Genomic DNA, 26,937 nt, shown 5'->3' with positions numbered 1-26,937 from the left:
AGCATCGCGGTAGCCCCCGGGTGCATCCCCTGGTTGATGTTTCCCCCTTTGCTCACAGGAGGTGGATGCTGCCCAGCTGCTGCGGCTCTATCTCAATTACGACCTGCTGGAGGAGGCCGTGGATTTGGTCCTGGAGTATGTGGATGCTGTGCTGGGAAAAGGGCACCGGTACTTTGGAATCGAGGTGAGGCTTTGGGATGCGGGGACGCGTTCCCTGGGGCACATCCTGCTTGGGCCTGGGTGTTGCATCACGGAGCTGCTGCGAGGGCTGGAGCATCCCTGCTCTGGAGCCAGGCTGAGAGAGCTGGGCTGGGGCAGCCTGGACAAGAGAAGGCTCCTGAAGGGGAGACCTGAGAGCAGCTCCAGTGCCTGAAGGGGCTGCAGGGAGCCTGGAGAGGGGCTTGGGACAAGGGCCTGTAGGGACAGGCCAAGGGGAATGGCTTGAACCTGCCCGAGGGGAGACTGAGCTGAGCTCTTAGGCAGAAGCTCTTCCCTGTGAGGGTGCTGAGGCGCTGGCACAGGGTGCCCAGAGAAGCTGTGGCTGCCCCATCCCTGGCAGTGCTCAAGGCCAGGTTGGACACAGGGGCTTGGAGCAAGCTGCTCCAGTGGAAGGGGTCCCTGCCCGTGGCAGGGGTTGGAGCTGGAGGAGCTTTAAGCTCCCTTCATCCCAGCCCATTCCACGTCTCCGTTGTGCCCATGACGGTGCTTCCAGGACAAAGGGGTGAGGAACCCCCCCCTCCGATGCGAGGGGCCCTCCCGGTGGCACACGGGGCGGGCAGGCCCTGGGGTTCAGGAGCTCTTCCTCGCTGTGCCCATGGTGAGGAGCGTTTCTGCTGCCCTCACACCCCAATGTTCCCTCTCCCCCCCCCCCCCCCCCCAGTTCCCCCTCTCAGCCACGGCCCCCATGGTGTGGCTGCCCTACACCGCCATCGACCAACTGCTGCAGGCGCTGCGGGAGAGCACCACCAACCAGCACAGCGTCGAGGTAGGTCCTACCCCTTCCCTATTGGAACACCCCAGCGGTGTCCTCTGCTCCGAGCCGGGAATGTGGGGCAGGACAAGGAGCCGGGGGGCGGTGGCGGGGAGATGGAGCCCTCACCTCCTGCTCTCTGTGCCCTGGCCCAGCTCTACCAGAAGCTCTCCGATAAGATAGAGGACTACCAGCAGAAGGTGAGCGTGGCCACCCGGGACCGCCTGTACCGCCGCAGCTAGAGCCAGCCCCACAGCGCAGGCCTGCCGGAGGGGACGGCCTTGGTGGGGGGGGGGGGTCTGGTTCAGCCCCTGGTGCTCTTTGCACTCATTCCATCCCCATCAAGGCCCGGTTTGGGGAGCTGGGGGTCACCTCACGCTGTTCCTCATGGGGGTGATGAGCAGGGCCTGGGGGTGCACCCCCTGCTCCCCCCCACCCCGGTGCCATCCCCTCGCTGTTATTTATTTGGTGTGGGTTTGGATAATAAACTCCCAAGTGTTGCTACAGGTTTGTGTCCTGCACCGGCAGCCCTGCGTGCCCCACGGCACGGCAGAGGTAGGGCTGGGGGTGGAACGGGGGTATAGGGCTGGGGATGGTACCGCCATGCTCTAAGGTGCTATAGGGTAAGGGGCTATAGAGCCCCTAGGGGTTGGGTTATGCTACAGCATAAGGTGGGGCTACAGCTCTGAAGGGCAGGATGGGGTTATAGGGCAGGGATGGAGCTATAGACTCAAGTGGCAGCACCATACTCTAGGGTGGGACAGGGGCTATAGGCTAAGGGGGTAGGTGGTGTGCTATAGGGCAATGATGGAGCCGATAGGTTTGAGTGCCAGGAGTGGGGCTATAGGGCAGATAGGACTGGAAGAGGGCTATAGGCTCCTAGGTTAGCACTGCTCTAGGGCAGGGATGGGGCTATAGATCTGGAGGGGGCCTATAAGGCAGGACCAGAGCTATATGTTCACAGGGTAGCACTATGTTACAGGGCATGGGTGAGGCTATAGGCTCAGAGGGCGGCACTGTGCTATAGGGCAGGAGGGGGTCTATATGATGGGATGGGTCTATAGGGCAGGGATGGGGTCTGTAAGTCAGGACAGGGGTCTATAGGGCAGTGTTGAGTCTATAAACCCAAGGTGGCTATAGGGCAGGGATGGGTCTATAGGGGAAGGCTGAGGTTATAAAACCAGGGCTGGGTCTATAGGGCAGGGATGGGTCTATGGGGGAGGGCTGAGTCTATAAACCCCAGGTGTCTATAGGGCAGGGATGGGGCTATAGGGGAGGGCTGAGGCTATAAATCCAAGGTGTCTTGTCGTGGTTTAAACCCAACCACAAACCTCGTCCACTCACTCCCCCCTTCTTGCTCTCCTCCTGCTCCTGGAGGGACGGAGAGGAGAATCGGAAAGAATGCAACTCCCACGGGCTGAGATAAGAACAGTTCAGTAACACAGGTATAACACAAATCACTGCTGCTGCCACCAATGGTAATAGTGCTAAAGGAAATAACAAGGGAAGAGAATACAACACCTCAGCACCAGCCAACAGATAACTCGCCCCACTCCCCCCAGCCGAGCACCGACCCATACCTCCTCCAGCCCTCCAGTCCCAGCCCTTCCGGGTAACTCCCCGTTACACCCTGGCCATGCCGTGCTGTGCTATGGAATACCTCCTTGGTCAGTTAGGGTCAGGTGTCCTGTCTCTGCTTCCTCCTGTCTCTGCTTCCTCCCGGCCTCCCCTCCTCCCTGGCAGAGCAGGAGGCTCAGAAAGTCCTTGGCCAGACCAAACATTTGAGCAGCAACTGAAAACATCGGCGTTATCAGCTCTGCTCCCAGGCCAGAAGAGCAAAGCACAGCACTGCGCTGGCTGCTGAGAAGGAGAAAAATGACTGCTGCTGCTCAACCCAGGACATGCCTATAGGGCACGGGTGGGTCTATAGGGGAGGGCTGAGGCTATAAAGCCCAGGTGTCTATAGGGCAGGGATGGGTCTATAGGGAAGGGCTGAGGCTATAAAGCCCAGGTGTCTATAGGGCAGGGCTGGGTCTATAGGGGAGGGCTGAGGCTATAAAGCCCAGGTGTCTATAGGGCAGGGATGGGTCTATAGGGGAGGGCTGAGGCTATAAAGCCCAGGTGTCTATAGGGCAGGGATGGGTCTATAGGGAAGGGCTGAGGCTATAAAGCCCAGGTGTCTATAGGGCAGGGATGGGTCTATAGGGAAGGGCTGAGGCTATAAAGCCCAGGTGTCTATAGGGCAGGGCTGGGTCTATAGGGGAAGGCTGAGGCTACAAACCCAAGGTGTCTATAGGGCAGGGCTGGGTCTATAGGGGAAGGCTGAGACTACAAACCCCAGGTGTCTATAGGGCGGGGATGGGTCTATAGGGGAGGGCTGAGGCTATAAAACCAGGGTATCTATAGGGCAGGGATGGGATATAGGGGAGAGCTGAGGCTACAAACCCAAGGTGTCTATAGGGCAGGGACGGGTCTATAGGGCAGGGACAGCTCCGTCGGGGACCGCTGGCTCTAGAACCCGACCTGTGTGGGCGGAGCTCCCTGAAGCCCCTCCCCCTGACGTCACGACGCAGCGCGTCCCTCCCTGAGGCGCCTCTGCCGCTGCCTCCTTCTCCGCCGCCGCCATGGGGAAGAAGTCCCGCTCGGCTCCGTGCCGCCGGCCCATCCTGCAGCTCTCTCCTCCGGGGCCCCGCCGCGACGACGCCGCGGCTGCAACGGCGACCGACGGCCCGGAGTCCGGTTCCGAACCGGGTAAACGGGGATGGGGCGGTTACGGTGTTGAAGGGGGGGGGGGGGGAAGCGCTTTGTTACCGCGGCCTTGCAGGCCTCGGCGCGGCCTCCTCAGCGCTGCGGCCTAAGGCCGGGGGGAAGGCGGGGGGAAAGGGGGGGAACGCGGGGCTAAGCCCCGCGTTCCCCCCCTTTCCCCCCCCCTTCCCCCGGCCCCTTTTAACCCCTTCCTCCCCCTTGATCCCCTCACAGACGAACCCGAAGCAGTGACCGACCCCCCGCGCAACCCTCTCCCCCCTGCTCCCGCTGCCGTTAAGCCCACAGGTACGGTCCTTTCATGAGGTAAAACCCCCCCTAAAAACGCGTTTTCACCTCGGTTTTAACGCTGGGGCAGCTCCCGATGGCTTCGTTGCTCGGAAAACGGGTGTTTTCCCGTCGGAAATGGGGGAAATTGATGTGGTTTTAGGGTATTTATTATTGGGGGGGTGGTTGTGCCCCTTTAACTGCTTTGTTTCCTAACGGGGTGAATGAGCCCCTTCCTAAATACCTCGTTATTAGGATGTGAGCATCATTTTAATTGCTTTGGGGGCTTATTTCCAGTGGGGGGTCACTTCTTAACCTCATTCTCCCATTTCTTAACGCATTCAGGGTGATGATCCCGTTTAATTCCGTTCAGGATGCTATAGAGTCATTCCCCCCCAGTTTTGGGGTGGAAAATGGGGGTTTTACCCCCACTTCGCTGTTTCTCAAGGGAGTGCTGTGATGTTAAATCCCCTCTTTAAATGATGATGTTTTTCACTTCAAAATACAGATAATGGGATAGTTTTCCACCCAGTGTGTTTTTCCTGCTGGGAATAACAAGTGATGCCGTTTCCCTTACCTATTACCTACCATTAATCCTTAAATCCCAGAATCCCAGCCTGGTTTGGGATGCAGGGACCTTAAAGCTCCTCCAGCTCCAACCCCTGCCCCGGGCAGGGACCCCTTCCACTGGAGCAGCTTGCTCCAAGACCCTGTGTCCAACCTGGCCTTGAGCACTGCCAGGGATGGGGCAGCCACAGCTTCTCTGGGTACCCTGTGCCAGCGCCTCAGCACCCTCACAGGGAAGAGCTTCTGCCTAAGATCCAACCTGGATCCCCTCCCCGTTCCAGTCTGAACCCATCACCCCTTTTCTATCTCCCCAGTCCCAGCTGAAGAGCCCCTCTCCAGCATCCGATTAAACTCAGTGTCACAATACAGTTACGTTGGGAGCAGTGACCCCCTCCCTGGTTTGCAGGCAGGATGTGATTTTCCCCTCATCCTTTTATTTTTCCAGGGTTGGGGAATTCTTTTTTCCTCCCAGTTTTGTTCCATTGTTGGGGTTTTTACCACCCAAGGAATGTATTTCCCATTCCCAGTGTGGCTGGGGGCCGTTCCCGCTGCATTTTGGGGGTCAGGAGATATCCCTATGGATGCTTTAGTGCAGAGGAGCCACTGAGGATCCCTGACTCTCCCTTCCCCAGGAGGTCTGTGCCTGCTCGGTGCCTATGCAGACAGTGACGATGAGGAGGGTGAGACCCCAGAGAAGTCTTCCCGTTCCGTGGATGCCAATGGCAACAATTCCTCGGATATCGACAGCACCTTGGCCAATTTCCTGGCGGTGAGTGCAGCTCCAGCGGGGAGCTCCGTGGTCTGGGGTGCTGAGCTCTGTTTTGCCTCCGCTCTCGCCTCCTTTGGGATCAGAAGCGGACACGGGGCTGTTGTTTCCACAGGAGATCGATGCCATCACGGCTCCCCCGCAGCCTGCAGAGCCCGCTGCAGCCTCGGCCTCCTCCTCCTCCTCCGCTGTGCTTCCTCCCACACCTCCCCGCCCAGAGCCGAAGGAGCCAGGTTCAAGCCAGCCCTCGGGCACAGCCAATGGTGCTGACCCTGTGCCTGCGCAGGAGTGGCAGTACGATACCCAGTGCTCCCTGGCTGGAGGTGAGGCCCTCATCCACCCCGGGGAGCCTGGCCCTGCTGGGGGGGCAAGTGGGTGTCACTAGGGAAAGGGAGGGTGACAGCAGAAGCATAGAACTAGAGACTGGGTTGGGTTGGAAGGGACCTTAAAGCTCCTGCAGCTCCAGCCCCTGCCACGGGCAGGGACCCCTTCCACTGGAACAGCTTGCTCCAAGCCCCTGTGTCCAACCTGTCTCAGCACCCTCACAGGGAAGAGCTTCTGCCTTAGCTCCAACCCTGTTTCAGTCTGAACCCATCACCCCTTGTCCCATCACTCCAGTCCCTGATGAAGAGTCCCTCTCCAGCATCCTTGTAGCCCCTTTCAGACACTGGAAGCTGCTCTGAGGTCTCCACACAGCTTCTCTTCTCCAGCCCCAATGTTCTCAGCCTGGTTCTATACAGGCTCCAGCCTCTGAGCATCCTCATGGCCTTCTCTGGCCTTGCTCCAACAGCTCCGTGTCCTCTTTATGCTGGGGACCACCAGCACTGCACCCAGTGGGGTCTCACAGAGCAGAGGGGCAGGATCACCTCCTGGGGGGCTGATGGGGTTGGTGTTGTGCTGTGGGTCACATCCTGTCCTTGTCCCTGTCCCTGGCAGTGGGGGAGCTGGAGATGGGTGACTGGCAGGAGGTGTGGGATGAGAACACCGGCTGCTACTACTACTGGAACACCCAGAGCAACGAGGTGACCTGGGAGCTGCCACAGTACCTGGCCACACAGGTCCAGGGCCTGCAGCACTACCAACACAGGTCGGTGACCCCCCAAGACCCTGCTGGGGGGGGCCTTGTGGGGATGTTGTCCCTATTCCTGCCCTTCACAGCCTCTCCTCTTCCTCAGCAGCACCGTGGCAGGCGCCAATGGTGGCTTTGTAGCAGCCGCTGAGGTGTACCCCCAGGAGAAAGGGGTCGGCCGGGGGACCCCCATCACCAAGTGGGAGGTGAAGAAGGTCAGTCAGATGTGATCAGCACCAGGGTCTGGTGGCCACAGGGCTTGCAGGTGCCCTTTGGGCTTGCAGATGCCCTTTGGGCTTGCTCCGTGGTGGGTGGCAGCTCAAAAGAGCTGCCCCATCAACACGGGCACCTTCCTCTGTGGGGCTGGTGTTGAGGGGCTGGGAGCTGCTGGAAGCTCACTGCGGGGTTTGACCTGCAGGAGGTGAATGAAGGTGTTCAGGCCCTCTCCAACAGCGAGGAGGAGAAGAAGGGGGTGGCTGCAGCCCTCCTGGCACCGCTCGTGCCCGATGTGGTGAAGGAGGAAGAGGAGCGGTGGAGGAGGAAGGTGATCTGCAAAGAGGAAGTGGAGCCACCTCCAGAAGAGGAGGTGAAAGCAGAAGAGGCTCCGGCCGCTCCGGAAGAGCCGGAGCCCAGCAGGGATGCCCTGGAAGACACGCTCCAGGAGGAGCTGTGCAGCGTGGTGCAGTCAGGGGAGAGCGCTGAGGAGGAGGAGGAGCAGGACACCCTCGAGCTGGAGATGGTGCTGGAGAGGAAGAAGGTGAGGAGCAAGGGTTTATCCTGGGAATGGGGCCTTTCCCCCGTGGCTGCTCCTCAGGAGGAGGCTGATGGCCCTGGGTGTCCCCCGCAGGCGGAGCTGCGTGCCCTGGAGGAGGGCGATGGCAGCGTGTCCGGCTCCAGCCCGCTGTCCGACGGGAGCCAGTCGGCCTCGCAGGATCCGGCCCGGAGGTTGGCCTCCAAACGGGGCAAATGGAAGCTCTTTGTGGGAGCTGCCAGCCCCGAATCTGCCAGTCGAGGCTCCAGCAAAACAGGCCGGGAAAGCCCGGAACCGGGAGAAGCAGGTAATGGGAAAAGCTCCCTTGGGAGCAGGGGGTTGCATGGGCTGCAGCTCTCTCCCAAAGGGGGTGTCCTGGAGCTCCTGTGGCATGTGGAGGAGCCGGGATGGCCACCGCCGGGTTCTGTCCCTCATCCCATTAAAGAGCATGGGTGGAGAGTGCCCGAACCCAGTGCTTCTGTCAGGAAAGTGGAGAGCAGCGTGCCTGTGCTCAGTGCTTTGTCATGGAGGCAGAACCTCACTGTGAGGAAGACCCAGTTCACGTGAGGCTGCTGGATCCTGGGCGGGGGGGGGGCGTCAGCTCTACCATTCGAGCAACAACAGCCCCCACACTCCTGGTGGTGCTCTGCTGTCCCTGCTCTTCTAGACTCATCAAACCCATGTTCAGAGCAGTGCAGTGGGAGCATCATATAGACGTACTGCCTTAGGGAAAGGAGATCACTGCATGGCAGTTGTAGTGCTCTGCTACACCCTGCCCTTTGCTGCCTGTACCTTGCTGCCTGTACCAGCCCTCCTGCTCCCCCTCCCCAGACGCACTGGAGGGCACAGCCTGTGCCTGGCAGCTGTGGGGCTCTGGATGTGCCGGTCCCTCCCCAAGCACGAGGCTTTGGTCCAGCTTCCTGCCCCGTGGCACAGCTGGAGGGAAACAACTCCCATTACCAGGAAAAGCTTTTCCACAAGTGCCCTGAGCTGAAGAGGGAGATGGAGCCTGCCCCCAGTATGGCACTGGGGTGGCCCTAAGGAGTGCCTGCTTCAGGCAGAGGATCCTTCAGATCCAGGATCAGGCCTGGCATGAGGTCAGCTCCGAGGGGCGTTTTCGTTGGATGGCGTTCCCTGTGCCTCGTGCAGCACATCCCTGGAGCTGCTTTCCCACTCAACAGGGAGCTGTTGCTCCAAAATAAGCCATTTGTAGCTGAGTCCCCTGCTGCTGTGGGGGATTAAGGGACCTCTCTGCTCTTTGAGCACCAGGACACACTGGGAACTGGGGGGTTTAACCCCAAGGGCTTTAGGAATCGCTCACAAACTTCCCTGCCGGAGTGTGGCACTTGGGCAGTGCATTGCTCACAACTGTCCTGCCAGGCTATAGAGGCAGAACCTTGTGTTGTGCCAACGTTTTGGGAGCTCTGATCATTATAAACTTACCTAATACCTGGTAATTTCTTTTGATGAAAGCACTGTGGTCATCTGGTGAGCAGCTCCCTTCATGCTTCCTTGCACTCCAGGCTCCTGCTCCTCTTGGAAGGACCACCCCACACACCAAACCGCAGAGGCAACGGCCCTCTCTCCCTTTTAATCCCAGGCTCTTGACACTGGCTCCTACAGGAAAGGAGGCTCCTTCCCTGCCCTCTCCCGCTGCCTGGCACCGTGTCTCCAGCCGGCTGCGTGCTGGTGGGAGACCCGACCTCTCCTTTCTTCTCCTGCAGGAGCCAGCATGGAAACAACCGATGCCATTCCAGACAAAGAACCAGAGCCTGAGGAGCCCCAAGAGAAAGCCAAAACTCAGGGGCCACCCAAAATGGAAGAGGAGGAGCAGGACCTCAAGGTATGGACACGTGGAGGCGCGTGTCGCTGAGATCCGTGTCAGCAGCAGCATGGAGGGACACGCTGGCTCCTTTGGCTACCTCTGCCCAGGGGAGGCCAGCAGCTGTGGGGACACTTGAGCTTTGGGTGGTGGCTTTGTCCCATCTGCCAGTGGGGATGGCATCTGTATCCCTGTGGAAGCTCTAAACCTCAGATCCCAGGGTTAGATCCTGCTGTGAGAGCAGCCGTGCAGCATTGGGCTGGCATTCCCGATGCTGATATCCTACCAGGAGCCAGCAGCAAAAGCTTGGAAAACCCATTACATGGACTCCAAGGGGGGCTGTGGGGGGTTCAGAGCCTGAGCCCTGGGTCTTGTGACAGAGGGGGACGTGTTTGTCTTGACTCTCTTTTCACCAATAACCATGTTACAGTCCGGTGGCACGTCCCGTTCCCAGGCGGAAGACTCCTCGTCCGTAATCTCTCTGTTTCTGGAGCCTGCTGGTACCTGTTGCTCTTCCCTTCCTCCCAGGGTCACTTGTGGAAGTTGTTGTTAGCTCCAGGCCGGGGGTTTCTGCAGCATCTGCTGCTGGTTTGCACTCCCCAGCCTTGGTTTGCTCTTTGTGGCTGTGGCAGGGACACACGGAGCTGTCAGGGAGACCTTTGTCCTTTGAAATCCCTGCTCGCTCGTTACCCGCGCTGTTCAATTTGGCTCCTAAGCGTCCTTCTGGTAGCAGACGTTGGCACCAACCTGTGCTGGGTGGTTTCTTGATGAGAAGTCAAAAGCCAGCCTCCTCCCTGCCCCCTGTTCCTGCCACTTCATTATTTTTCCAGTGTGGAAGGAAAGGGTTTCCTGGCAGGTTCATAGAACCATGGAATGGTTTGGGCTGGAAGGGAGCTTAAAGCTCCTCCAGCTCCAGCCCCTGTCACAGGCAGGGACCCCTTCCACTGGAGCAGCTTGCTCCAAGCCCCTGTGTCCAACCTGGCCTTTAGCACTGCCAGGGATGGGGCAGCCACAGCTTCTCTGGGCACCCTGTGCCAGCGCCTCAGCACCCTCCCAGGGAAGAGCTTCTGCCTAAGAGCTCAGCTCAGTCTCCCCTCGGGCAGGTTCAAGCCATTCCCCTTGGCCTGGCCCTACAGGCCCTTGTCCCAAGCCCCTCTCCGGGTTTCCTGCAGCCTCTTTAGGCACTGGGAGCTGCATCTCTCCTATGAAATAACTCAAGGAGAGCTGAGATGTGATGGCCCTGCCCCAGCACAGCAGCATCCTCATGAGGCTTGAGGATGTTTTTTAACTGCATTTTAAGTAAAATAAGGGAAAACAGTCCCCAGCAGAACCAGGCCCACTGGCCCTGGAGCCTTTCAAGCCATCCCCAGTGCTCTGGGATGGGCAGTGCAGTGTGGCACTTCCCCACACAGGATCCCTTTGGAGCCGGTGGAGGAATGCCGTCTCCTCGGGTAATCCATTGGCTTCATCACTTCGGGGTAATCTCTCTTCTGCCAGCTCTGGTTTGCAGGGATCCAGCAGGGCCTCCTCTGCCAGCTCACCCTCAGCACTGGGGTATTCCCTGGCTTCTCCATAGTTAACATGGGAATGAATTCGTTTCCCTGCTTCAGGCATCTGCTAAAGCCTCTGCTGAAGAGTGAAGGGAAAACAACATTTTTAGAGCATTCCCATTGGATACCCCTTCCTGGTGTCCCCATTCCTGGCTTATAGCCGCTTCCATGCCTCCCCGCAGCTGGGGGATGGACATGGGGATCCCCCTGTCCCCGTGCAGTGCCCACACTGGGATTTTGGCCCCGCTTTATGCTGCGGTCGAGTGATGGTTGTCACTGTGGGACTGAATCTCTCATGGAGATCCTGTCTCTGCTCAGGAGTGAGTCCTGAGACGATATCCCAGCCCGCTTCCTTTGGGAAGCAGCTGGGTTAGATGTAGCGCTTCCTGATGTAACTCCAGAGCCTACTCCCCTCCTTTGGGACGAGAGCCACATGGAGAAGCCAGGATTCCCTGGCACCTCCCTCAGCTACAGCAGAGCTCCCATTCCCTGGGGCGCAGGAGGGAGCGGGGCTGACAGGGACCCACATCCCAAATCCCGTTTGCCGGGATGGCCTGGAGCGAGCCGCGGGGCCGCGGGCGCCCGGTGCCGCTATGGGCGGGCGGCTCTTGACTCTGTGCCCTTTCTCCCCGGCAGTTTCAGATCGGAGAGCTGGCAAACACTCTGACAAACAAACTGGAGTTCCTGGGCATCAACAGACAATCTATCTCCAACTTCCACATGTTGCTGTTGCAGACAGAGGTAACCAAGCCTTGGCCCCCTCGCTCGCTCCGGCCTTCTGTTCCGAAGCGCATCAAATCCTGCCCGGTGATCCTGGGGGCTGCGTGCCCACCTTCTTTCCTTCCTCTTTCTTTCCTGTTCCCTGCCTTCCTTTTCCCTGCCTTCCTGTTCCCTGCCTTCCTTTTCCCTGCCTTCCTTTTCCCTGCCTTCCTTTTCCCTGCCTTCCTTTTCCCTGCCTTCCTTTTCCCTGCCTTCCTTTTCCCTGCCTTCCTTTTCCCTGCCTTCCTTTTCCCTGCCTTCCTTTTCCCTGCCTTCCTTTTCCCTGCCTTCCTTTTCCCTGCCTTCCTTTTCCCTGCCTTCCTTTTCCCTGCCTTCCTTTTCCCTGCCTTCCTTTTCCCTGCCTTCCTTTTCCCTGCCTTCCTTTTCCCTGCCTTCCTTTTCCCTGCCTTCCTTTTCCCTGCCTTCCTTTTCCCTGCCTTCCTTTTCCCTGCCTTCCTTTTCCCTGCCTTCCTTTTCCCTGCCTTCCTTTTCCCTGCCTTCCTTTTCCCTGCCTTCCTTTTCCCTGCCTTCCTTTTCCCTGCCTTCCTTTTCCCTGCCTTCCTTTTCCCTGCCTTCCTTTTCCCTGCCTTCCTTTTCCCTGCCTTCCTTTTCCCTGCCTTCCTTTTCCCTGCCTTCCTTTTCCCTGCCTTCCTTTTCCCTGCCTTCCTTTCCCCCCACATGGAGGGGAAGAGCATGGCTTTTCTCGGAGGCAGTGGCTTCCTCCTGGCTCCCCCTGTTAAGGGAGCCTCCCGAACCTCGAGTCCCGTGTCCCTGGGGGGGGGGGGGGGGTTGCCATTTGCAGCCTCCCTCCAACAACTTCCCCCCCGCTGGTTCTTGCCCTCTAGACCCGCATTGCAGACTGGCGAGAAGGTGCTCTCAATGGAAACTACCTCAAACGCAAACTCCAAGACGCAGCCGAACAGCTAAAACAATACGAAATAAACGCCACCCCTAAAGGCTGGTCCTGCCACTGGGACAGGTACGAGCTCTCCTCCCTTTCTCACCTTTCATCTCTGACATCTCAGACATGATTTGTGACCATCACCACCCGACGACGTGGGCGCCGTCCCCTCTCGGAGACTTGAGAGCAAGCTTCTGTGTTAGCAATGCTGGGCAGGCAGAGAGCAACATCTCCCGGCGCTCACAGCACGTTGTGGGGTTTGAGGCAAGCACCCACGCTGAAGGATCCCAAGCGGAGTGCTCGGAGACGGAGCTGATTCCCTGATCGGACAGAGCTCGTGGTCACTCTCCTGAGTGGAAAGCGCTGTTGGAGGGCGGGCCTGGGGGGTCGCGCATGCGAGAGCTCTGTGAACTTTGCAGGATCTCTGGATCACCTCTTCTGACCAACAGCTCTACCCAAGGACAAACCTCACCTCCCCGCCGGAAGGAAGAACAAGATTTGTGTCTCCTGCCAGCAGGTCAGACCCAAACATTTCTTTGTCTTTTATTTTTTTTGGCTTTTCTGGATGGAATTGCTTTTCCTTTGTTTTGAAATCTTTGCTCTTTTGTTTTTCAGCTCCCAGATCCGCTCCCTCTCTCTAGCATTCACTGTGTTGGGTTGACACCCTATAAAGCCGCCTCCTCCGCGCACCACGGGGTAGGGGGGGCAGCCTCTCCTCTCCATCGGGGCTGTTCCCCCCCGGTGCCTCTTCTCGGAGGGCGACTTCCAGCCGAGGGGCAGCGCTTGCAAGCCCCCCCGGGGCTGGCGACGTCGCTCCGCTGCTCCTCGCAGCCCTTCCCTTCCCTCGCAGCGGGGAGAAGGGGGGGGCGGTTCAGGGGCCGACCTTCAGGCAGCCAACAAATAGCTCTGAGCGAAAGCGCCTCCGGGTCTCTCCGGTCCTCTCAAAGTTGTTTTGGGAATGGTGGCAGCCCTGCCTGCAAAGCAAAAGGGGTCTGAATGCCTGCGAGAGCGCGCGGCTGTCGCGGGCAGGCCCGCCTCGGAGTGTCGGTGGCGGGGAAGGGAAGCTAAAAGCTGCCTTCTGTTTCTTGTGATTTAGGGAGCATAGACGCTATTTCTATGTTAACGAGCGCTCAGGAGAGTCCCAATGGGAATTCCCCGACGGGGAGGACGAAGAGGAAGGACAGCGGACATCCGACGGGAAAGCCAGCGCCAGTCCTCCTAAACCACCTCCAAAGGACAAGGGAGAGCGCGCCGAGGATGCTGCCGAGCGCCCCGCAGGTACGGCCGGGGTGAGGGGCTGGGGGGGGGGGGTATCTGAGCCCCAGCGCGGGTGTTGTGAGGCCGCACCGAGCACTCAGGTGATAGGGATCCCTCCTTGTCACCTCGTGGTGGCTTCAGGGAAGCATCATCCACGTTGTCCCATTGGATTTAGGCGTCACAGCGGTGCCGGGGAAGGCGATGTCGAGCCCATGGCCTGAGCTCTGCCTGCCAGGGCCCTGGCAGGGAGGCAGGAGCAGGCAGCCCTGTCCGTAGCGTGGGTTTTCAAGCCTGTGTCAATGTGTATTCTTCAGGCTCCCTTTGTAAAGAATCCTTCTCAGGCCAAGTTCCTGCTCCGTCTCTCATGCCGCTCACTCCATTTTGGACTCTGCTTCAGTCTTCCGTCCCGGTCCTCCAGCCTCCTTTGCCTTTGGAAATGCCTCCACCGCCTCCGCCACCACCGGATTCGCCTCCACCACCCCCTCCGCCACCGCCGCCGCCGGGAGAAGATGGAGAGATCCAGGAAGTGGAGATGGAAGATGAGGGGGGCGAGGAGCCGCCTGCCCCGGGCACAGAGGAAGATGCTCCCCTGAAGCCTCTCCCGCGCCCGGCTGCCACCGCCGGCACCCAGGTGCGTGCTGCCACAGCGGGCCTGGGGAGGGGGCTGGTTCGTGGCCTCATGGCTGTGGCCCTCACCCCCTGCTCCCCTCCAGGCTGCTGCCGAAGCCAGCCCGGTGCCGCTGCTCTCTGTGAAGCCGCAGAAGAGGAAAGCCGTGGAGATGGCCCCGGCGCTGATGCAGCGCACGGCCACCATCGGCAGCTGCCCCGTGCTCTACAGCCAGCCCCTGATGCCCACCGCCAAGTACCAGCCCTCCCCGGTGCCCTTGGCCTCGCTCCGGCCCCGCCAGCGCCTGCAGGGCGAGCTCCAGGGTCGCCCCAACCTCCGCATGGGGCCGGGCCCCCAGCCCACCCCAATGGGGCTGCAGCCGGGCTACATGAGCGTCACGGCGCCCGCCGCACCGGCCCTCATGAGCTACTCGGAGTGTGCCACCTCCGTCAGCCTGGCCGCGGCCGCCGTGCAGCCGGCACCGGTGCGAGGGGCACTGCCCGCTGCCAACACCAGCACCGGCACCACGGAGCAGCCACCGCCACCACCGCCCCCCCAGACCCCCCCACCGCCCGTCCCCAAGGCCCCACCGCCACCACCGGACAAGGAGAAGCCGAGGAAGGGGCGGAAGGAGAAGGTGAGCGCATCCTCCAGTGCCGTTTGGTGCCTCTCTCCCCTTCCCAGCCACGCCGCGGCTCACTGTGTGTCTGGCACAGGGCAAGAAGGGCAAGACGAAGATGCCGTCGCTGGTGAAGAAGTGGCAGAGCATCCAGCGGGAGCTGGATGAGGAGGAGAATTCCAGCTCCAGCGAGGAGGACCGGGAGACCACGGCCCAGCGGCGCATCGAGGAGTGGAAGCAGCAGCAGCTCATGAGGTACGTGCTGCCCGTCTGCTCCTTCCTCACTCCCTGCCCACCGGCAGCCCCATCTCTATCCCCGGAGGGGCACACAGGGGCGGTGGGGAGCCCCCCGGGGTGCTGACACCCCTCTTTGTCCCGCAGTGGCATGGCAGAGAGAAACGCCAACTTCGAGGCGCTGCCCGAGGACTGGCGAGCGCGGCTCAAGCGGAGGAAAACCGCGTCGAGCACATGAGGGCTCCGGAGCCTTTGTCATTCCCGACCCTTTTCCTTCCTTTTTTACAGATGTACAGTTCCAAACCCTTCCCACGCCCGTTGTCCAATAAACTGTAGTAGTTTGGGATGTGCTGCCCGGTGGAGGGGGGGGGTTGGGGCTGGTGCTGTTGGGGCCCTGTTACGGTGTTGCCCAGGAGCACTAAATCCCTCTGGCTCCTGTCCCAGCACCTCCCAGTGCCTCCGGTCGCTCAGCGACCGCGTCCCAGCTCCCGGCACTGCCGGCACCGGGGCTCTTGCCACGATGCAGCCCAGGGAGGGGGAACCAGGGGGGTTTGGGGGGGGGCTGCTCCCCGACCCCTACGACAGCTTCATGCATCACCACTTGAGCTACTACGGCTACTTCCAAGGTAGGAAGAGGAGGCTGTGGCTGTCCCCATTGTCCCCTCGTGCCCTCCCCCAAGTGTGGGGCTGCAGCGTTGCTCTCCCCAAGGCCACAAGATGGGTGCACGCAAGAGCCCCGTGGCCTCGGGGGACCCCACGGAGCAGCATCCCACTGAGGCGCTCAGCACGGGCAGCACCAATCCTGGCCACCGGCGGGGTCCTGGGCAGGAGCTGAGCTGTGAGTGGGCCCCCTCCCTGCACTGGGGCTGCCCCCGCTTTGGGGTGCGGGTGGTGGTGGGGGTGTCCCCCCCCCAACCTGCCACTGGGCCCCCCACCTCCAGCTCATCTTGCAGCCCCCCGGGCCCTGCAGCGCACCCCTGGCCAAGGCCCACTGAGCCCCTCGCTGCGGCACGGGGGGGCCCTGGGGGAGCCGCGGGGTCTCTTTGCTGTGCCCTCACCGGGGGGGCTCCTGCCCCCTCCCCGCTGGCCTGTGGAGTGCGAGGTCATCCAGGAGCGCATCGAGCACATTGGTGAGGGGCAGCTCCTGCTCTGTGTCCCCCCCCCCACACCACACCCTGCTGTGCCCATGGTGCCCATCACTGCCCTGTGTGTGTCCCCGTGTCGTCCCCCCCAGAGTGGGTCCCCCCTGAACCAGAGCCCTTCTGCCAGCCCACGAGCATGGAGCAGGCCCCGGCCCCCCTCAGCGAGGAGCAGGGCACCATCGTCTATAACTGCAGCCCAGGTAGTGGGAGCGGGCAGCACCCATGGGTGCCCCCTCTGCCTCCCCAAACCCCCATCACTGGGCCTCTCTGCAGTGCCCCACGGCGCCCACTTCACCCGTGCCCGCGTTGGGGGGGCCCCGGGGCCCCTGTCCGTGGCAGCAGCGCCCTTGGAGGGGCCCCAGGACACGACGCTGCTCTTTGAGTCCCGCTTTGAGAGTGGCAACCTGGAGCGAGCCGTCAAGGTGTAAGAGAGGGGCTGGGGGGGGGCAAGGGGAGGCCCTGGTGGGGCTGGGAGCCGGAGCATGGCCCACTGCCCCCCCACAGGGGCCCCTATGAGTACGTGCTGCGGCTGCGGCCGGACCTGTTCACCACCAAACACACCCAATGGTTCTACTTCCGCGTCCAAAACACCCGCCGGGAGCCCCTGTACCGCTTCACCATCGCCAACCTCGCCAAAGCCAAGAGCCTCTATGGCGAGGGCATGAGGCCGCTGTTCTACTCCCAGCGGGACGCCCAGAGCCGCGGCATCGGCTGGCGCCACGTTGGCACCGACGTCCGGTACTACCGCGGTGCCGGTGAGCGGGAGCCGGCTGCTTTCCACCTCTCCTGGACCATGCGCTTCCCCCACGATGGGGACACCTGCTTCTTCGCCCACTCCTACCCCTACACCTACACGGACCTGCAGCGCTACCTGCGGGCCCTGATGGGCGACCCGGTGCGGTCGCGGTACTGCGCGGTGCGGGCGCTGTGCCGCAGCCTGGCCGGCAACACCGTGTACGTGCTGACCATCACCAGCGCGGGCGGCTCGGCCGCCAAGCGCGCCGTGGTGCTGAGCGCCCGCGCGCACCCCGGGGAGAGCGGCGGCTCCTGGGCCATGCGCGGCTGCCTCGACTTCCTGCTCAGCGCCGACGCCGACGCGCGGCTCCTGCGGCGCCTCTTTGTCTTCATGGTGGTGCCGATGCTCAACCCCGATGGGGTGGTGGTGGGCAATTCCCGCTGCTCCCTGTCCGGCCGGGATCCCAACAGGGCCTATGGAACAGCGATGCCCGCAGCGTTCCCTGGCGTGTGGCACCTGCGGGCTATGGTTGAGAGGTGAGGCGCGGCGCGGGGAGGTGATGGGATGGTGTTGGTCCTCCCATGGTGGTGGTGGTCACATCCTGGTGCGCCCAGGGTGCTGGCGGAGCGGGAGGTGGTGCTGTACTGCGACTTCCACGGGCACAGCCGGAAGAACAACGTCTTCATGTACGGCTGCGATGGCGGCGGGACCGGCGCGGGGCTGCGGCTGCACCAGCGCATCTTCCCCTTGATGCTCAGCAAGAACGCCCCTGACAAGGTGGGGGGCAATGGGGCGCGGTGTCCTCACCGAGCTCCGCGGTGGCACCGGGCGGTGAAGGCCGTGTCCCTATGGGGCTGGGGTGCTCACCCCGGGGCTGGCCCCAGTTCTCCTTCCCCAGCTGCAAGTTCAAGGTGCAGAAGAGCAAACTGGGGACGGGCCGGGTCGTGATGTGGCGCTTGGGGGTCTCCAACAGCTACACCCTGGAGGCGGCTTTCGGCGGCTCCACGCTGGGTGAGGGCCCGGAGGTGCCGGTGCCGGTGCCTTGGGGCCGGCTGGGCCCCGGTTTGCGGAGCTGCAGCGTGCCCGGTGTCCCCTTCGTGTCCCTGCAGGCGGGAGGAGCTCCCACTTCACCGTGCGGGACCTGACGGCGCTGGGCGCCCACCTCTGCGACTCCCTGCTGGACCTGTGCGACCCCGACCCGGCCAAGGTGGGCTCCAACCGCGGCGCCCGCGGGGCTGCCGGTGCCACCGGCGGCTGGGGTGACCCCGGCTGCGTCCCGCAGCTCCAGCAGTGCCTGGCGGAGCTCGATGCGCTCCTGCGGCGGCGGCTGGGCCGGGATCCGGGGGCTGCTGGCAGCTGGAGCGATGTGGCCGCATCTGAGCTCGAGTCCAGGTACGGGCCGGCTGGCGCTGGTGATGGTGCCAGTGCCGGTGGTGGTGCTGGTGTTGGTGATGGTGCTGGTGCCACTGTTGGTGCTGGTACTGCTGCCAGTGCTGCCAGCGGTGCTGGTGTTGGTGCCTGTGGTGTTGGTGATGGTGCTGGTACTGGTGCCAGTCATGCTGGTACTGCTGCTGGTGCCAGTGCTGGTACTGCTGCCGATGCCAGTGCTGGTACTGCTGCCGATGGTGCTGGTGCTGATGTTGCTGGTGCCAGGGGTGCCAGTGTTGGTGCCGATGGTGCTGGTGTTAGTGCCAGTGCTGATGTTGCTGGTGCCAGTGGTGCCCGTGTTGGTGCCAGTGGTGCCGGTGCTGATGTTGGTGCCGGTGCTGATGTTGCTGATGCCAGTGGTGCCGGTGTTGGTACCAGTGTTGGTACCAGTGTTGATACCAGTGGTGCCAGTGTTGGTGCCGGTGTTGATGTTGCTGGTGCCAGTGGTGCCGGTGCCGGTGCTGGTGCCGGCTGACCGCGCTCCTCCTCCTTCTCCTCCCCCCCGCAGCACCAGCGGCTCCGACAGCTCCGTGTCCCCCGCGCCGCCGGTTCCGCCGCACCCGGTGAGTCCGCGGTGCCGCCGGGCGGGCTCCCCGCGGCCTGCGGGCTCCTCACGGCCCTCCCCCCCCGGCAGCCGGAGCCGCGCAGGAGGAGGCGGCTGCGGAGCCGCAGAGCCAGGGGCGCCGGGCGCCGGCCGAGCGCTGCCCCCCGGAGCCGGGACCCCTTCGCCGCCGCCGGGCCTCCGAGCCGCTCGCTCCGTGCCCCCCGGGCCAGGCTGGAGCCGTCCCGGCCCCGCAGGCACCCGGGGCCCGGTGCTGGCCGTGGGGCCGCCACGGCGGGCACCGGGACTCGGCCGGGCCGGGCCCCGCGCTGCTGCGCCTGCGCTCGCCGTTAAAGCGGTGCCGCGGCCACCGGGCCCCGCCGCCATGGCCGGCCCGCAGCGCCCGTTGCCATGGCGACACCTCAAGGCGGGGGGGGGGGGGCCCCTTTTAGTCCTGGCCGGAAGCGGTGCGCGGGCGCGCCGGAAGTACCGGGGGGGGGGGTTGACGGAAGCGGAAGCGGCGGCGGTGTCCTTCTGTGCCGTGACGGCGGCGGCACCATGGCGGACAGGGCCTCGCAGGTGCTGCTGGGCTCGGGGCTCGCGGTGCTCTCGCAGCCGCTCATGTACGTGAAGGTGCTGGTGCAGGTAAGGAACGGGGTTACCGGGGGGGGGTACAGCGGGGTCCCGGTCTCCGGTCCCCGGTCCCGGCTGCAGGCTCCGGCTCTGGCCGCAGGTCGGGTACGAGCCGCTGCCGCCCACGCTGGGCAGGAACATCTTCGGCCGCCAGGTCTACCAGCTGCCGGGGCTCTTCTCCTATGGTGAGTGCCGGTGCTAACGGGGGGGGGGGTACCGGTGGGGCGGCGGGTTCTGACCCCCCCCACTACCACCACTACCATCACCATTACCATCACCACCATCATCACCACCACCTTCCGTAGCCAAGCACATCGTGAAGGTCGATGGAAGAGCGGGGCTCTTCAAAGGCCTCGTCCCGCGCCTCTGCTCCAGCGCCATCGGCACCGTGGTGCACGGCAAAGTGCTGCAGGTACCGGGGGGGGGGGGGAACAAACACGGGGACACCGCGGCTCGGGGCGGGGCGGGCCCGGCCCCGGTGCCTGCGCTGACCCTGACCTTTGCTCTGCAGCAGTACCAGGAGGCTGAGGAAGCTGGGGTAGGTGCAGGGACGCTGCTCCCTACTGAGTGCTCCTCCTCCATCATTCCCATCCCGCCTTCCCCTCCGATCCTCCTTTTTCCCCTCCATCCCTTCTTTCCCTGGGCCCACTCCAATCCCTCGTTTCCCTGTATCCCTCCTCCTTCTTCCCTATCCCTTCTTCTTCTATTCCACTCCCTCCTTCTCCTTCCCCTCCGTCCCTTCTTTCCCTCTTCACACTCCAATCCCTTATTTCCCTCTATCCCTTCTTCCCCTCTTTCTACTCCAATCCCTTCTTCTTCTCCATCATTACAATCTCTTTTCTCTCCAGCCCTTCTTCCTTTCCTTCCACTCCAATTCCTCCTTTTCCTCCATTTCTCCTTCCTATCTTTTCCCTCCAGTCCTTCCTTCTATTCCTCCTTCTTCTCCTCCATCCCTTCTTCCTTTCCTTCCCCTTTAATCCCTCCTTTCCCTCCATCCCTTCTTCCTTTCCTTCTCCAATCCCCCCTTCCTTGCACCCCACGTGCCCCATGGCTGCAGTCAGAGCATCCCAACATCAAGGGAAAAGCTCAGGGGTCTCTTCCAGGGGGAACTGGGTCCTTCCAGGGGTGCTGGGGAGGGACCGGTGCCTCTTGGGGGTCTCTTCCCCCCCCCCCCATTGCCTCTTTCCCTCCCCAGCCTGGAGCCAACAAGAAGGAGCCGGTGTCATCGCTGGAGCAGGTGCTGAAGGAGGTGAGGATGAGGAGGGTGCTGGGGGGGGGCAGAGGGGCTCCATGTGTGTCCCTGACCCCCCCTTTCTCCCCAGACCTCCCAAGAGATGGTCGCTCGCTCCGCTGCCACCCTCATCACCCACCCCTTCCACGGTAGGTGCCCCCCCCCCCCCCAGCCAGGTGACAGGCGCTGTCACTGCTGTGTCATTGGGGTATCCCTGTGCCCCCCCTTGACCCCCCCTGCCCGTCTCTGCCCGCAGTGATCACCCTCCGCTGCATGGTGCAGTTCATTGGCCGGGAGACCAAGTACAGGTATGGGGGGGTGGGCAGTTCTGCTATGGGGAGCTCTACCATGGAGGGGGGGGGGCTGCCATGGGTGCTGCCCACCCACCCATGGGGTCCCCCCACCCATGTCCCCCCCCTCTGCTCTTTCTCCCAGTGGGACACTAAGCGCCTTCGCCACTATCTACCGGGAAGAAGGGATCCTGGGCTTCTTTGCGTGAGTGATGCCCGTGGGGACTTGGGGGGACACAGATGTGGGGTGATGCTCCCCATATCCATGGGTGTTGTTCCCTGCCCTCTCGTCTCATTGGGCTCCAGGGGCCCTCGGGTGCTGCTGGGGATCCTGGGTTTCAGCAAGCCCCCCCGCCTCGCAGCCCGCACCCCAGTGTGCTGGGCTGTTAAAGGGACAGCAGCCCTCCCCTGGACCCCAGTGGCGATGCTTCAGGTCCCTCTGCACCCGTATCCTCCCTGTTTGCCCAAACATCCCCGCTCTGGGAGCTCCCCCTTCCCCCGGCACTGCGGGATCAGCTGCTCCAGGCTTTTCCCTGGATCCAGGCCCATTCCGGGCTCACATTCCTGCTGCCTCTTCTCTTCCAGCGGCCTCATCCCCCGGCTGCTCGGGGACATCCTCTCGCTCTGGCTCTGTAACATGCTGGCCTACCTCATCAACACGTACGCGCTGGAGAATGGGGTACGGGCTCCGTGCCCCCCTCAGGGAGGGCTGGGGGGGGGGAACGGGACAGGGGCCTCTTTTGGGGTGGCACCAGTGCAGCTCCATTGGGTTGAAGGTGCTTTTCCTCCTCCTGCAGGTCTCGACCGTGGCTGAGATGAACTACTCGCAGGCGATTACTGGAGTGAGTACAGCGTGTGTGCGGGGGCACCGCTGCCGTCCTGCAGGGAGGGGGAACGGAACGCAATGGAATCCCCTTTTCCCAAGGGAATGAGGGGTTCCTGTACCTCCCGTTGTCAGAGCCAGGCTCCGCAGGGGTCAACCCAGGGGAGGAAAGGGCTGCTCCATGGAGGATGTACATCACCCTGTGCCCCCATGGGCTCCCGGCCTTGCTCCATATGGAGCCCGGGGTTGGGGAGGGGGGGGGAATCCCTGTGGATTTCTGGGAGCTTGGTCCCCCCCACATGGAGGGGAGGGGGCACATTCCCACTGGAGCTGCTGCCCACCAGCCCCTCTGTGCTTTGCAGTTCTTCGCTAACATGCTGACCTACCCCTTCGTCCTCGTCTCCAGCCTGATGGCTGTCAACGACTGCGGGTGAGCCTGACCCCCCCCCAACTCGGAGAGGGCTCTGGTGGGGGGGGCACCGTGTCCCTCTGCCCCGGATCAGCTCCCAAACTGCCTTCCCAGCAGTCCCGGGTGGCAGAGCTGGTCCAGACTCAGCGTGGGGAGAGCTGGGGTGAGGGGGTGCAGGGCAGCATCCAAAGGGGCAGTTTGGGGCTCAGCCCAGTGCAGGGCTTGGTCCTGGGTAGAAATAATTCCCCAGAATTATGGAATGAGAGAGTGAGCCGGGCTGGGGAAGCCCTGCAAGCTCATCCGGTCCAACCATTCCCAGCACTGCCATGGCCACCGACCCACGGCCCCAGGAGCCACATCCACACCCCCTGTGAAACAGCCCGCAGGGCCGGTGCCCGCAGCCCTGCCCTGGGCAGCCTGTTCCAATGCTGAGCACCCTCTGGGGCAGGAATTGGTCCTCAGCTCCATCTGAACCTGCCCTGGTGCAGCTTGAGGCCGGTTCCTCTTGTCCCATCCCTTGTTCCTTGGGAGCAGAGCCCAGCCCCTCCTGGCTCCATCCTCCTGTCAGGCACTTGTAGGGAGCCATCAGGTCCCCCCCGAGCCTTCTCTTCCCCATCTGAACCCCCCAGGTCCCTCAGCCGTTCCCCAGCACCCTTGGGCTCCAGGCCCTGCACCAGCTCCATTCCCTGCTCCGGCCCCGCTCCAGCCCCTCCAGGTCTCCCTTGGGGTGAGGGGCCCGGAGCTGAGCACAGGATCCCAGGTGCGGCCCCCCCAGTGCCCAGCACAGGGGCCCGATCCCTGCCCTGGTCCTGCTGCCGCCCTGGTGCTGGTGCAGGCCAGGATGCTGGGGGCTTCTCGGCTGCCTGGGCACGAGCTGCTCCTGCTCAGCTCCATCAGCTCCTTTTCCATGAGCGGTTTCCAGCCGCTCTTCCCAAGCCTGGAGCGTTCCATGGGGCTGCTGTGGCCCAAGCGCAGGCCCCAGCACCGAGCCGGCTTGAACCCTGTGGGTCTCTTCCCTTCCACAGGCTCGCTGGGGGCCTCCTTCCCTACGCACCCCCCTACTCCTCCTGGCTGGACTGCTGGAGCCAGCTGCACAGGGAGGTGAGCATCCAGCACCGGGATCGCTGCCCAGCCATGGGGCACATCCACGTGCGAGCCTGGCGGTGCCAGCGCAGGACCTGCCCTGGCTCTGCCTCACCCAGCCCCATTCCCCCCCCATCGTGCAGGGCAACATGAGCCGAGGGAACACGCTGTTCTTCCGCAAGGTGCCCGTGGGGAAGCGGTACGTGTGGGAGGAGCGGCGGCTGCGCTGAAGCCGGGAGCAGGAATTGCGTGAATCCAGCGCCGGGCTCCGGAGGCAAAAGAATTCCAAGCGAGTGGTGATTTCTATATACAGTTTTTTAAAATGAGGCAGTGCTCCGAGGTGCCGGTGGATGTGAGGGGGGGTTTGTCACCGGGCCCGGCGCCACCATTCCCTATTCCCTTTCTTCCCTCTTCCCTGCTGTTTCTCCGACCCTTTCTCATCGCTCGGATGCTCTCCCCGCGTCCCTCCTGTCCGCACCGGCCCTGGTGCCTGCGTGTGTCTTTCACCTCGAAGCGGTGTTGGTGTTGCTGAAGCTGGTAAATCCACTGGGAGCAATCCCTCTCCTGCTGCCCGTGGTTCCATCCAGAGCCTTTTCCCAGCCTCCGACCTCTTTTGAGGCTGTTTCCACCGAGGGAGTTCCCTGCTGCGATGGCGGCAGCCAGAGCTGTCACCCGCTGATGGAGGAGCGGCTGGACCAGTGTCACCCGCCTTGCCTACAGCCACCCCGCCTGGCTGTGCGGGTTGGGGTCACCCAGTAACGGGTTGGGGGGGGTGATGATGGTTGGGGGCAGAGGTGGGATCGATCCCACCATTGGTGTTCCCAAGCTCCGGCATCCATGGAGTGGGGGGGGGCACAGCACCCTCAGACCCTGCTAAGAGGGGGACACGTGGCTGGTGGCACATCCCGGCTGTGGAATGGGGCAGGGGGGTGTTGTACACCCGGTGATGGGGTTGTGAGCTGGAATCGAGGGTGCACGCCGGGGGTCTGCGTGCTAAGCTGGGGAGGGGGGGGGCTGTTGGACACCCAGGCAGAGGCTTGCACACTGGGGCAGGGACCCCACAGCCATTGGGGGCTGTTGCCCACCCATCAGCGGCTGTTGCGCACCCCTTGGGGCTGTTACACCCACGTTAGGGGTCCTTGCACACCCAGCAGGAGCTGCTGCCTGCCCCTTGGGGGCTGTTGAACACCCTGTAGGGACTGTCACCTGTCCATTAGGGGACATTGCCCCCCCACCAGGGGCTGTTACCTCTTGGGGAGTGCGCCCAGCAATGGGGTTGCACACCCCTTGGGGGCTGTTGAATGCCCCTGCGGGACCGGAGCACACCCATGAGGGGCTGTTGCACGCCCGGTAATGGGGTTGCCCGCCCGTTTGGAGCCATTCCCCTCCCGTTGGGTGCCCTTTCCCACCCGTTAGGAGCCGTTTCTCTCCGTTTGGGAGCGTTTCCCTCCCGTTAGGAGCCATTTCCCACCCTTTAGGAGCCGTTTCCCTCCCGTTAGGAACTGTTTCTCTCCCGTTGGGAGCCGTTTCCCACCCTTAAGGAGCGTTTCCCTCCCGTTAGGAGCCATTTCACACCGTTTAGGAGCCGTTCCCCACCCGTTAGGAGCCGTTTCACGCCCGTTGGTGGCCGCTGCGCACGGTGCCAGCGCCGGGGGTGGGGGCGGTCCCGGCGGCCGGGAGTGAAGGGGCCGGTCCCGGACGTCCTCCCCGCCCCGCTCGGTGCCGCCATGGCGGAGCCGGGCTCGGGGGACCCCGGGGCGCTGCTGAGCAGCGGCACCGAGCGGCGGTGCCGGGCGCGGTTGGCGGCGGCTGCGGGGCGCGGGGCGGCGGCGGCCGCGGTGCTGGTGCCGCTGTGCTCGGTGCGGGGCCGGCCCGCGATGCTCTTCACGCTGCGCTCCCGCAGCCTGGGCGGGCCGCACAGCGGCGATGTCAGGTACCGGCACCGGCACCGGCACCGGGCACCGGCACCGGCGATGAGCGCCCCCCCCCCCACCTTTTGGCTCTTGCAGCTTCCCCGGGGGGCGGCGGGACCCGGCGGACGGAGACGCGGTGGCCACGGCGCTGCGGGAGACGCGGGAGGAGCTGGGGCTGGCGCTGGCGGAGCCGAGCGTCTGGGGGCAGCTGCGGACGCTGCCGGACCGGGTACCGGGCACCGGGCACCGCGGGGCGGACAAGGACGGGGGGGGGGGGTAGGGGACAAGGGCGTAAGGGCAGGGACATGGGGGGGGGGGACACACAGGGACACGGGGTGAGTGACAGGGAAAGGGGGCACAGGGCTTGGAGTGGGGCACGGGGCGCTGGGTTATAGGGACGTGGGGTGACAGGGGCATGGGTAAGAGGGACTGAGGGCGCTGGGTGACAGACGCGTGATGGGTGCCCGTGTGGGATGCAGGGGGTCATGGGTGGTACTGGGGGGACAGGGGGGGCACCAATGGCACTTTGGGGACAGGGGTCACCAGTGGTACTATAGGGATGGGGGGGTCACCAATGGCAGTATGGGGATGGGGGGGTTACCAGTGACACTATGGGGACGGGGGGGTCACCAGTGGCACTATGGGGATGGGGGGGTTACCAGTGACACTATGGGGACGGGGGGGTCACCAGCGGCACTATGGGGATGGGGGTGTCACCAGTGGCACTGTAGCGATGGGGGGGTCACCAGTGGCACTATGGGGATGGGGGGTCACCAATGGCACTATGGGGATGGGGGGGTCACCAGTGGCACGATGGGGACGGGGGGGTCACCAATGGCACTATGGGGATGGAGGGGTCACCAGTGGCACTGTAGCGATGGGGGGGTCACCAGTGGCACGATGGGGATGGGGGGGTCACCAGTGGCACGATGGGGGTGGGGGGGTCACCAGTGACACTATGGGGACGGGGGGGTCACCAGTGACACTATGGGGACGGGGGGGTCACCAGTGGCACTATGGGGATGGGGGGGTCACCAGTGGCACTATGGGGATGGGGGGGTCACCAGCGGCACAATGGGGATGGGGCGGTCACCAGCGGCACTGTAGCAATGGGGACTCACAGGTAACACTCTGGGGCCAGGGTTCCACCTCCCCACCCCTCTCTGACCCCCCCCGCAGCAGGGGCTGATGGTGGCCCCCGTGGTGGCCAACCTGGGTCCTCTGGAGAACCTGACGCTGGCTCCCAACCCGGATGAGGTGGGTGACCCCGCACCGGCCCCGTGCCCGTGAGCAGCACCCACACCCCCCCACACCCCCCCCCCCGTCGCGGTGCCACCACTGGCCCCCGCCTGTGCCGCAGGTAGCCGAGGTCTTCACCCTGCCCCTGGCCCACCTCCTGCGGGAGGAGAACCAGGGCTACACGCACTTCCGCACCGCCGGCCGCTACGGCTACACCCTGCCCGTGTTCCTCAACGGCCCCCACAGGGTGTGGGGGCTCACGGCCATCATCACCGAGCTGACCCTCGAGCTCCTGGCGCCCGAGCGCTACCGCAGCAAGACCGTGGTGCCGGCGCGGCCCCGCTCCGCCTGACGCCGCGGGGCTCCCCGGGCCTGGGCTGGGAGGTTCTTTGGTCCATGGGGATGGGGCTGCGGCAGGGAAATGGTGCCCCCCCCTCCTCCATCATGGGGGCCGCTGCCCATCGAGGAACACTGTGACTTAGTAAAAAGCCATGTTTGGAAGTGGCTGTGCCGTGGGCATCAGCGCCAGCCCCACGGGGGGACACAGCTGCGCCCTTGGCACCAGGA

At 63.3% G+C, this 26,937-nt stretch overlaps 5 protein-coding genes across 9 annotated transcripts in view; all 5 read left to right on the top strand.

The window, feature by feature from the left end:
• NUP160 (nucleoporin 160) overlaps positions 1 to 1,476 on the top strand; it is a 31,985-nt gene extending 30,509 nt beyond the window's left edge. Inside the window, exons 33-35 of the mRNA XM_065685597.1 lie at positions 59 to 184; positions 881 to 985; positions 1,126 to 1,476. Coding sequence (XP_065541669.1) covers positions 59 to 184; positions 881 to 985; positions 1,126 to 1,212 — 318 coding nt within the window. The 3' untranslated portion in view covers positions 1,213 to 1,476. The remainder of the gene's footprint in view (positions 1 to 58; positions 185 to 880; positions 986 to 1,125) is intronic.
• A 2,059-nt stretch (positions 1,477 to 3,535) lies between these two features.
• On the top strand, positions 3,536 to 15,248 carry FNBP4 (formin binding protein 4). 5 transcript variants are annotated; one of them, XM_065685599.1, is made up of 17 exons: positions 3,536 to 3,721; positions 3,950 to 4,021; positions 5,200 to 5,336; positions 5,449 to 5,656; positions 6,270 to 6,420; positions 6,512 to 6,617; positions 6,821 to 7,159; positions 7,250 to 7,460; positions 8,878 to 8,996; positions 11,162 to 11,266; positions 12,130 to 12,263; positions 12,605 to 12,702; positions 13,282 to 13,463; positions 13,840 to 14,073; positions 14,156 to 14,686; positions 14,766 to 14,923; positions 15,050 to 15,248. In XM_065685599.1, exons 1-17 carry the CDS (start codon positions 3,595 to 3,597, stop codon positions 15,138 to 15,140), a joined length of 3,003 nt encoding a protein of 1,000 aa, XP_065541671.1. In that variant the 5' UTR covers positions 3,536 to 3,594; the 3' UTR covers positions 15,141 to 15,248. The 5 variants fall into 5 exon arrangements, with proteins under 5 accessions (XP_065541671.1, XP_065541674.1, XP_065541673.1 ...); XM_065685602.1 differs by having other exon boundaries at positions 6,509 to 6,617; positions 12,635 to 12,702; XM_065685601.1 differs by having other exon boundaries at positions 6,509 to 6,617; positions 13,861 to 14,073.
• A 44-nt stretch (positions 15,249 to 15,292) lies between these two features.
• Positions 15,293 to 19,170, top strand: AGBL2 (AGBL carboxypeptidase 2). The gene is given in 12 exon segments (XM_065685611.1): positions 15,293 to 15,528; positions 15,612 to 15,740; positions 15,844 to 16,032; positions 16,137 to 16,244; positions 16,318 to 16,468; positions 16,549 to 17,316; positions 17,395 to 17,557; positions 17,665 to 17,791; positions 17,890 to 17,987; positions 18,063 to 18,172; positions 18,717 to 18,753; positions 18,756 to 19,170. Coding segments are annotated over 12 exon segments (2,334 nt in total). The 5' UTR covers positions 15,293 to 15,422; the 3' UTR covers positions 19,104 to 19,170.
• A 73-nt stretch (positions 19,171 to 19,243) lies between these two features.
• Positions 19,244 to 23,544, top strand: MTCH2 (mitochondrial carrier 2). The gene is made up of 13 exons (XM_065685605.1): positions 19,244 to 19,394; positions 19,483 to 19,567; positions 19,688 to 19,794; positions 19,894 to 19,920; positions 20,578 to 20,631; positions 20,705 to 20,762; positions 20,870 to 20,921; positions 21,049 to 21,108; positions 21,489 to 21,582; positions 21,701 to 21,745; positions 22,089 to 22,156; positions 23,161 to 23,236; positions 23,362 to 23,544. Exons 1-13 carry the CDS (start codon positions 19,308 to 19,310, stop codon positions 23,446 to 23,448), a joined length of 900 nt encoding a protein of 299 aa, XP_065541677.1. The 5' UTR covers positions 19,244 to 19,307; the 3' UTR covers positions 23,449 to 23,544.
• Positions 23,545 to 24,234: 690 nt separating this feature from the next.
• Positions 24,235 to 26,871, top strand: NUDT8 (nudix hydrolase 8). The gene is made up of 4 exons (XM_065685607.1): positions 24,235 to 25,151; positions 25,228 to 25,360; positions 26,311 to 26,388; positions 26,492 to 26,871. Exons 1-4 carry the CDS (start codon positions 24,946 to 24,948, stop codon positions 26,720 to 26,722), a joined length of 648 nt encoding a protein of 215 aa, XP_065541679.1. The 5' UTR covers positions 24,235 to 24,945; the 3' UTR covers positions 26,723 to 26,871.
• Positions 26,872 to 26,937: the final 66 nt, after the last annotated feature.

The sequence above is a fragment of the Lathamus discolor genome, chromosome 6, assembly GCF_037157495.1.
Source record: "Lathamus discolor isolate bLatDis1 chromosome 6, bLatDis1.hap1, whole genome shotgun sequence".
NCBI classification, from domain to species: domain Eukaryota; kingdom Metazoa; phylum Chordata; class Aves; order Psittaciformes; family Psittacidae; genus Lathamus; species Lathamus discolor.
The sequence above is the reverse complement of the archived record's forward strand: the minus strand, read 5'-3'. Positions and strand labels throughout refer to the sequence as shown.

Coding starts and splice junctions, on each gene's coding strand:
- FNBP4 (XM_065685598.1), top strand. CDS start 3,595: ATGGGGAAGAAGTCCCGCTCGGCTCCGTGCCGCCGGCCCATCCTGCAG. Junction 12,703..13,281: donor TTTGTGTCTCCTGCCAGCAG/GTCAGACCCAAA, acceptor CTTGTGATTTAG/GGAGCATAGACGCTATTTCT. Junction 14,687..14,765: donor GGAAGGGGCGGAAGGAGAAG/GTGAGCGCATCC, acceptor TGTCTGGCACAG/GGCAAGAAGGGCAAGACGAA.
- MTCH2 (XM_065685605.1), top strand. CDS start 19,308: ATGGCGGACAGGGCCTCGCAGGTGCTGCTGGGCTCGGGGCTCGCGGTG. Junction 19,395..19,482: donor ACGTGAAGGTGCTGGTGCAG/GTAAGGAACGGG, acceptor CTCTGGCCGCAG/GTCGGGTACGAGCCGCTGCC. Junction 20,763..20,869: donor CATCACCCACCCCTTCCACG/GTAGGTGCCCCC, acceptor CTCTGCCCGCAG/TGATCACCCTCCGCTGCATG.
- NUDT8 (XM_065685607.1), top strand. CDS start 24,946: ATGGCGGAGCCGGGCTCGGGGGACCCCGGGGCGCTGCTGAGCAGCGGC. Junction 25,152..25,227: donor CCGCACAGCGGCGATGTCAG/GTACCGGCACCG, acceptor TGGCTCTTGCAG/CTTCCCCGGGGGGCGGCGGG. Junction 26,389..26,491: donor TGGCTCCCAACCCGGATGAG/GTGGGTGACCCC, acceptor CCTGTGCCGCAG/GTAGCCGAGGTCTTCACCCT.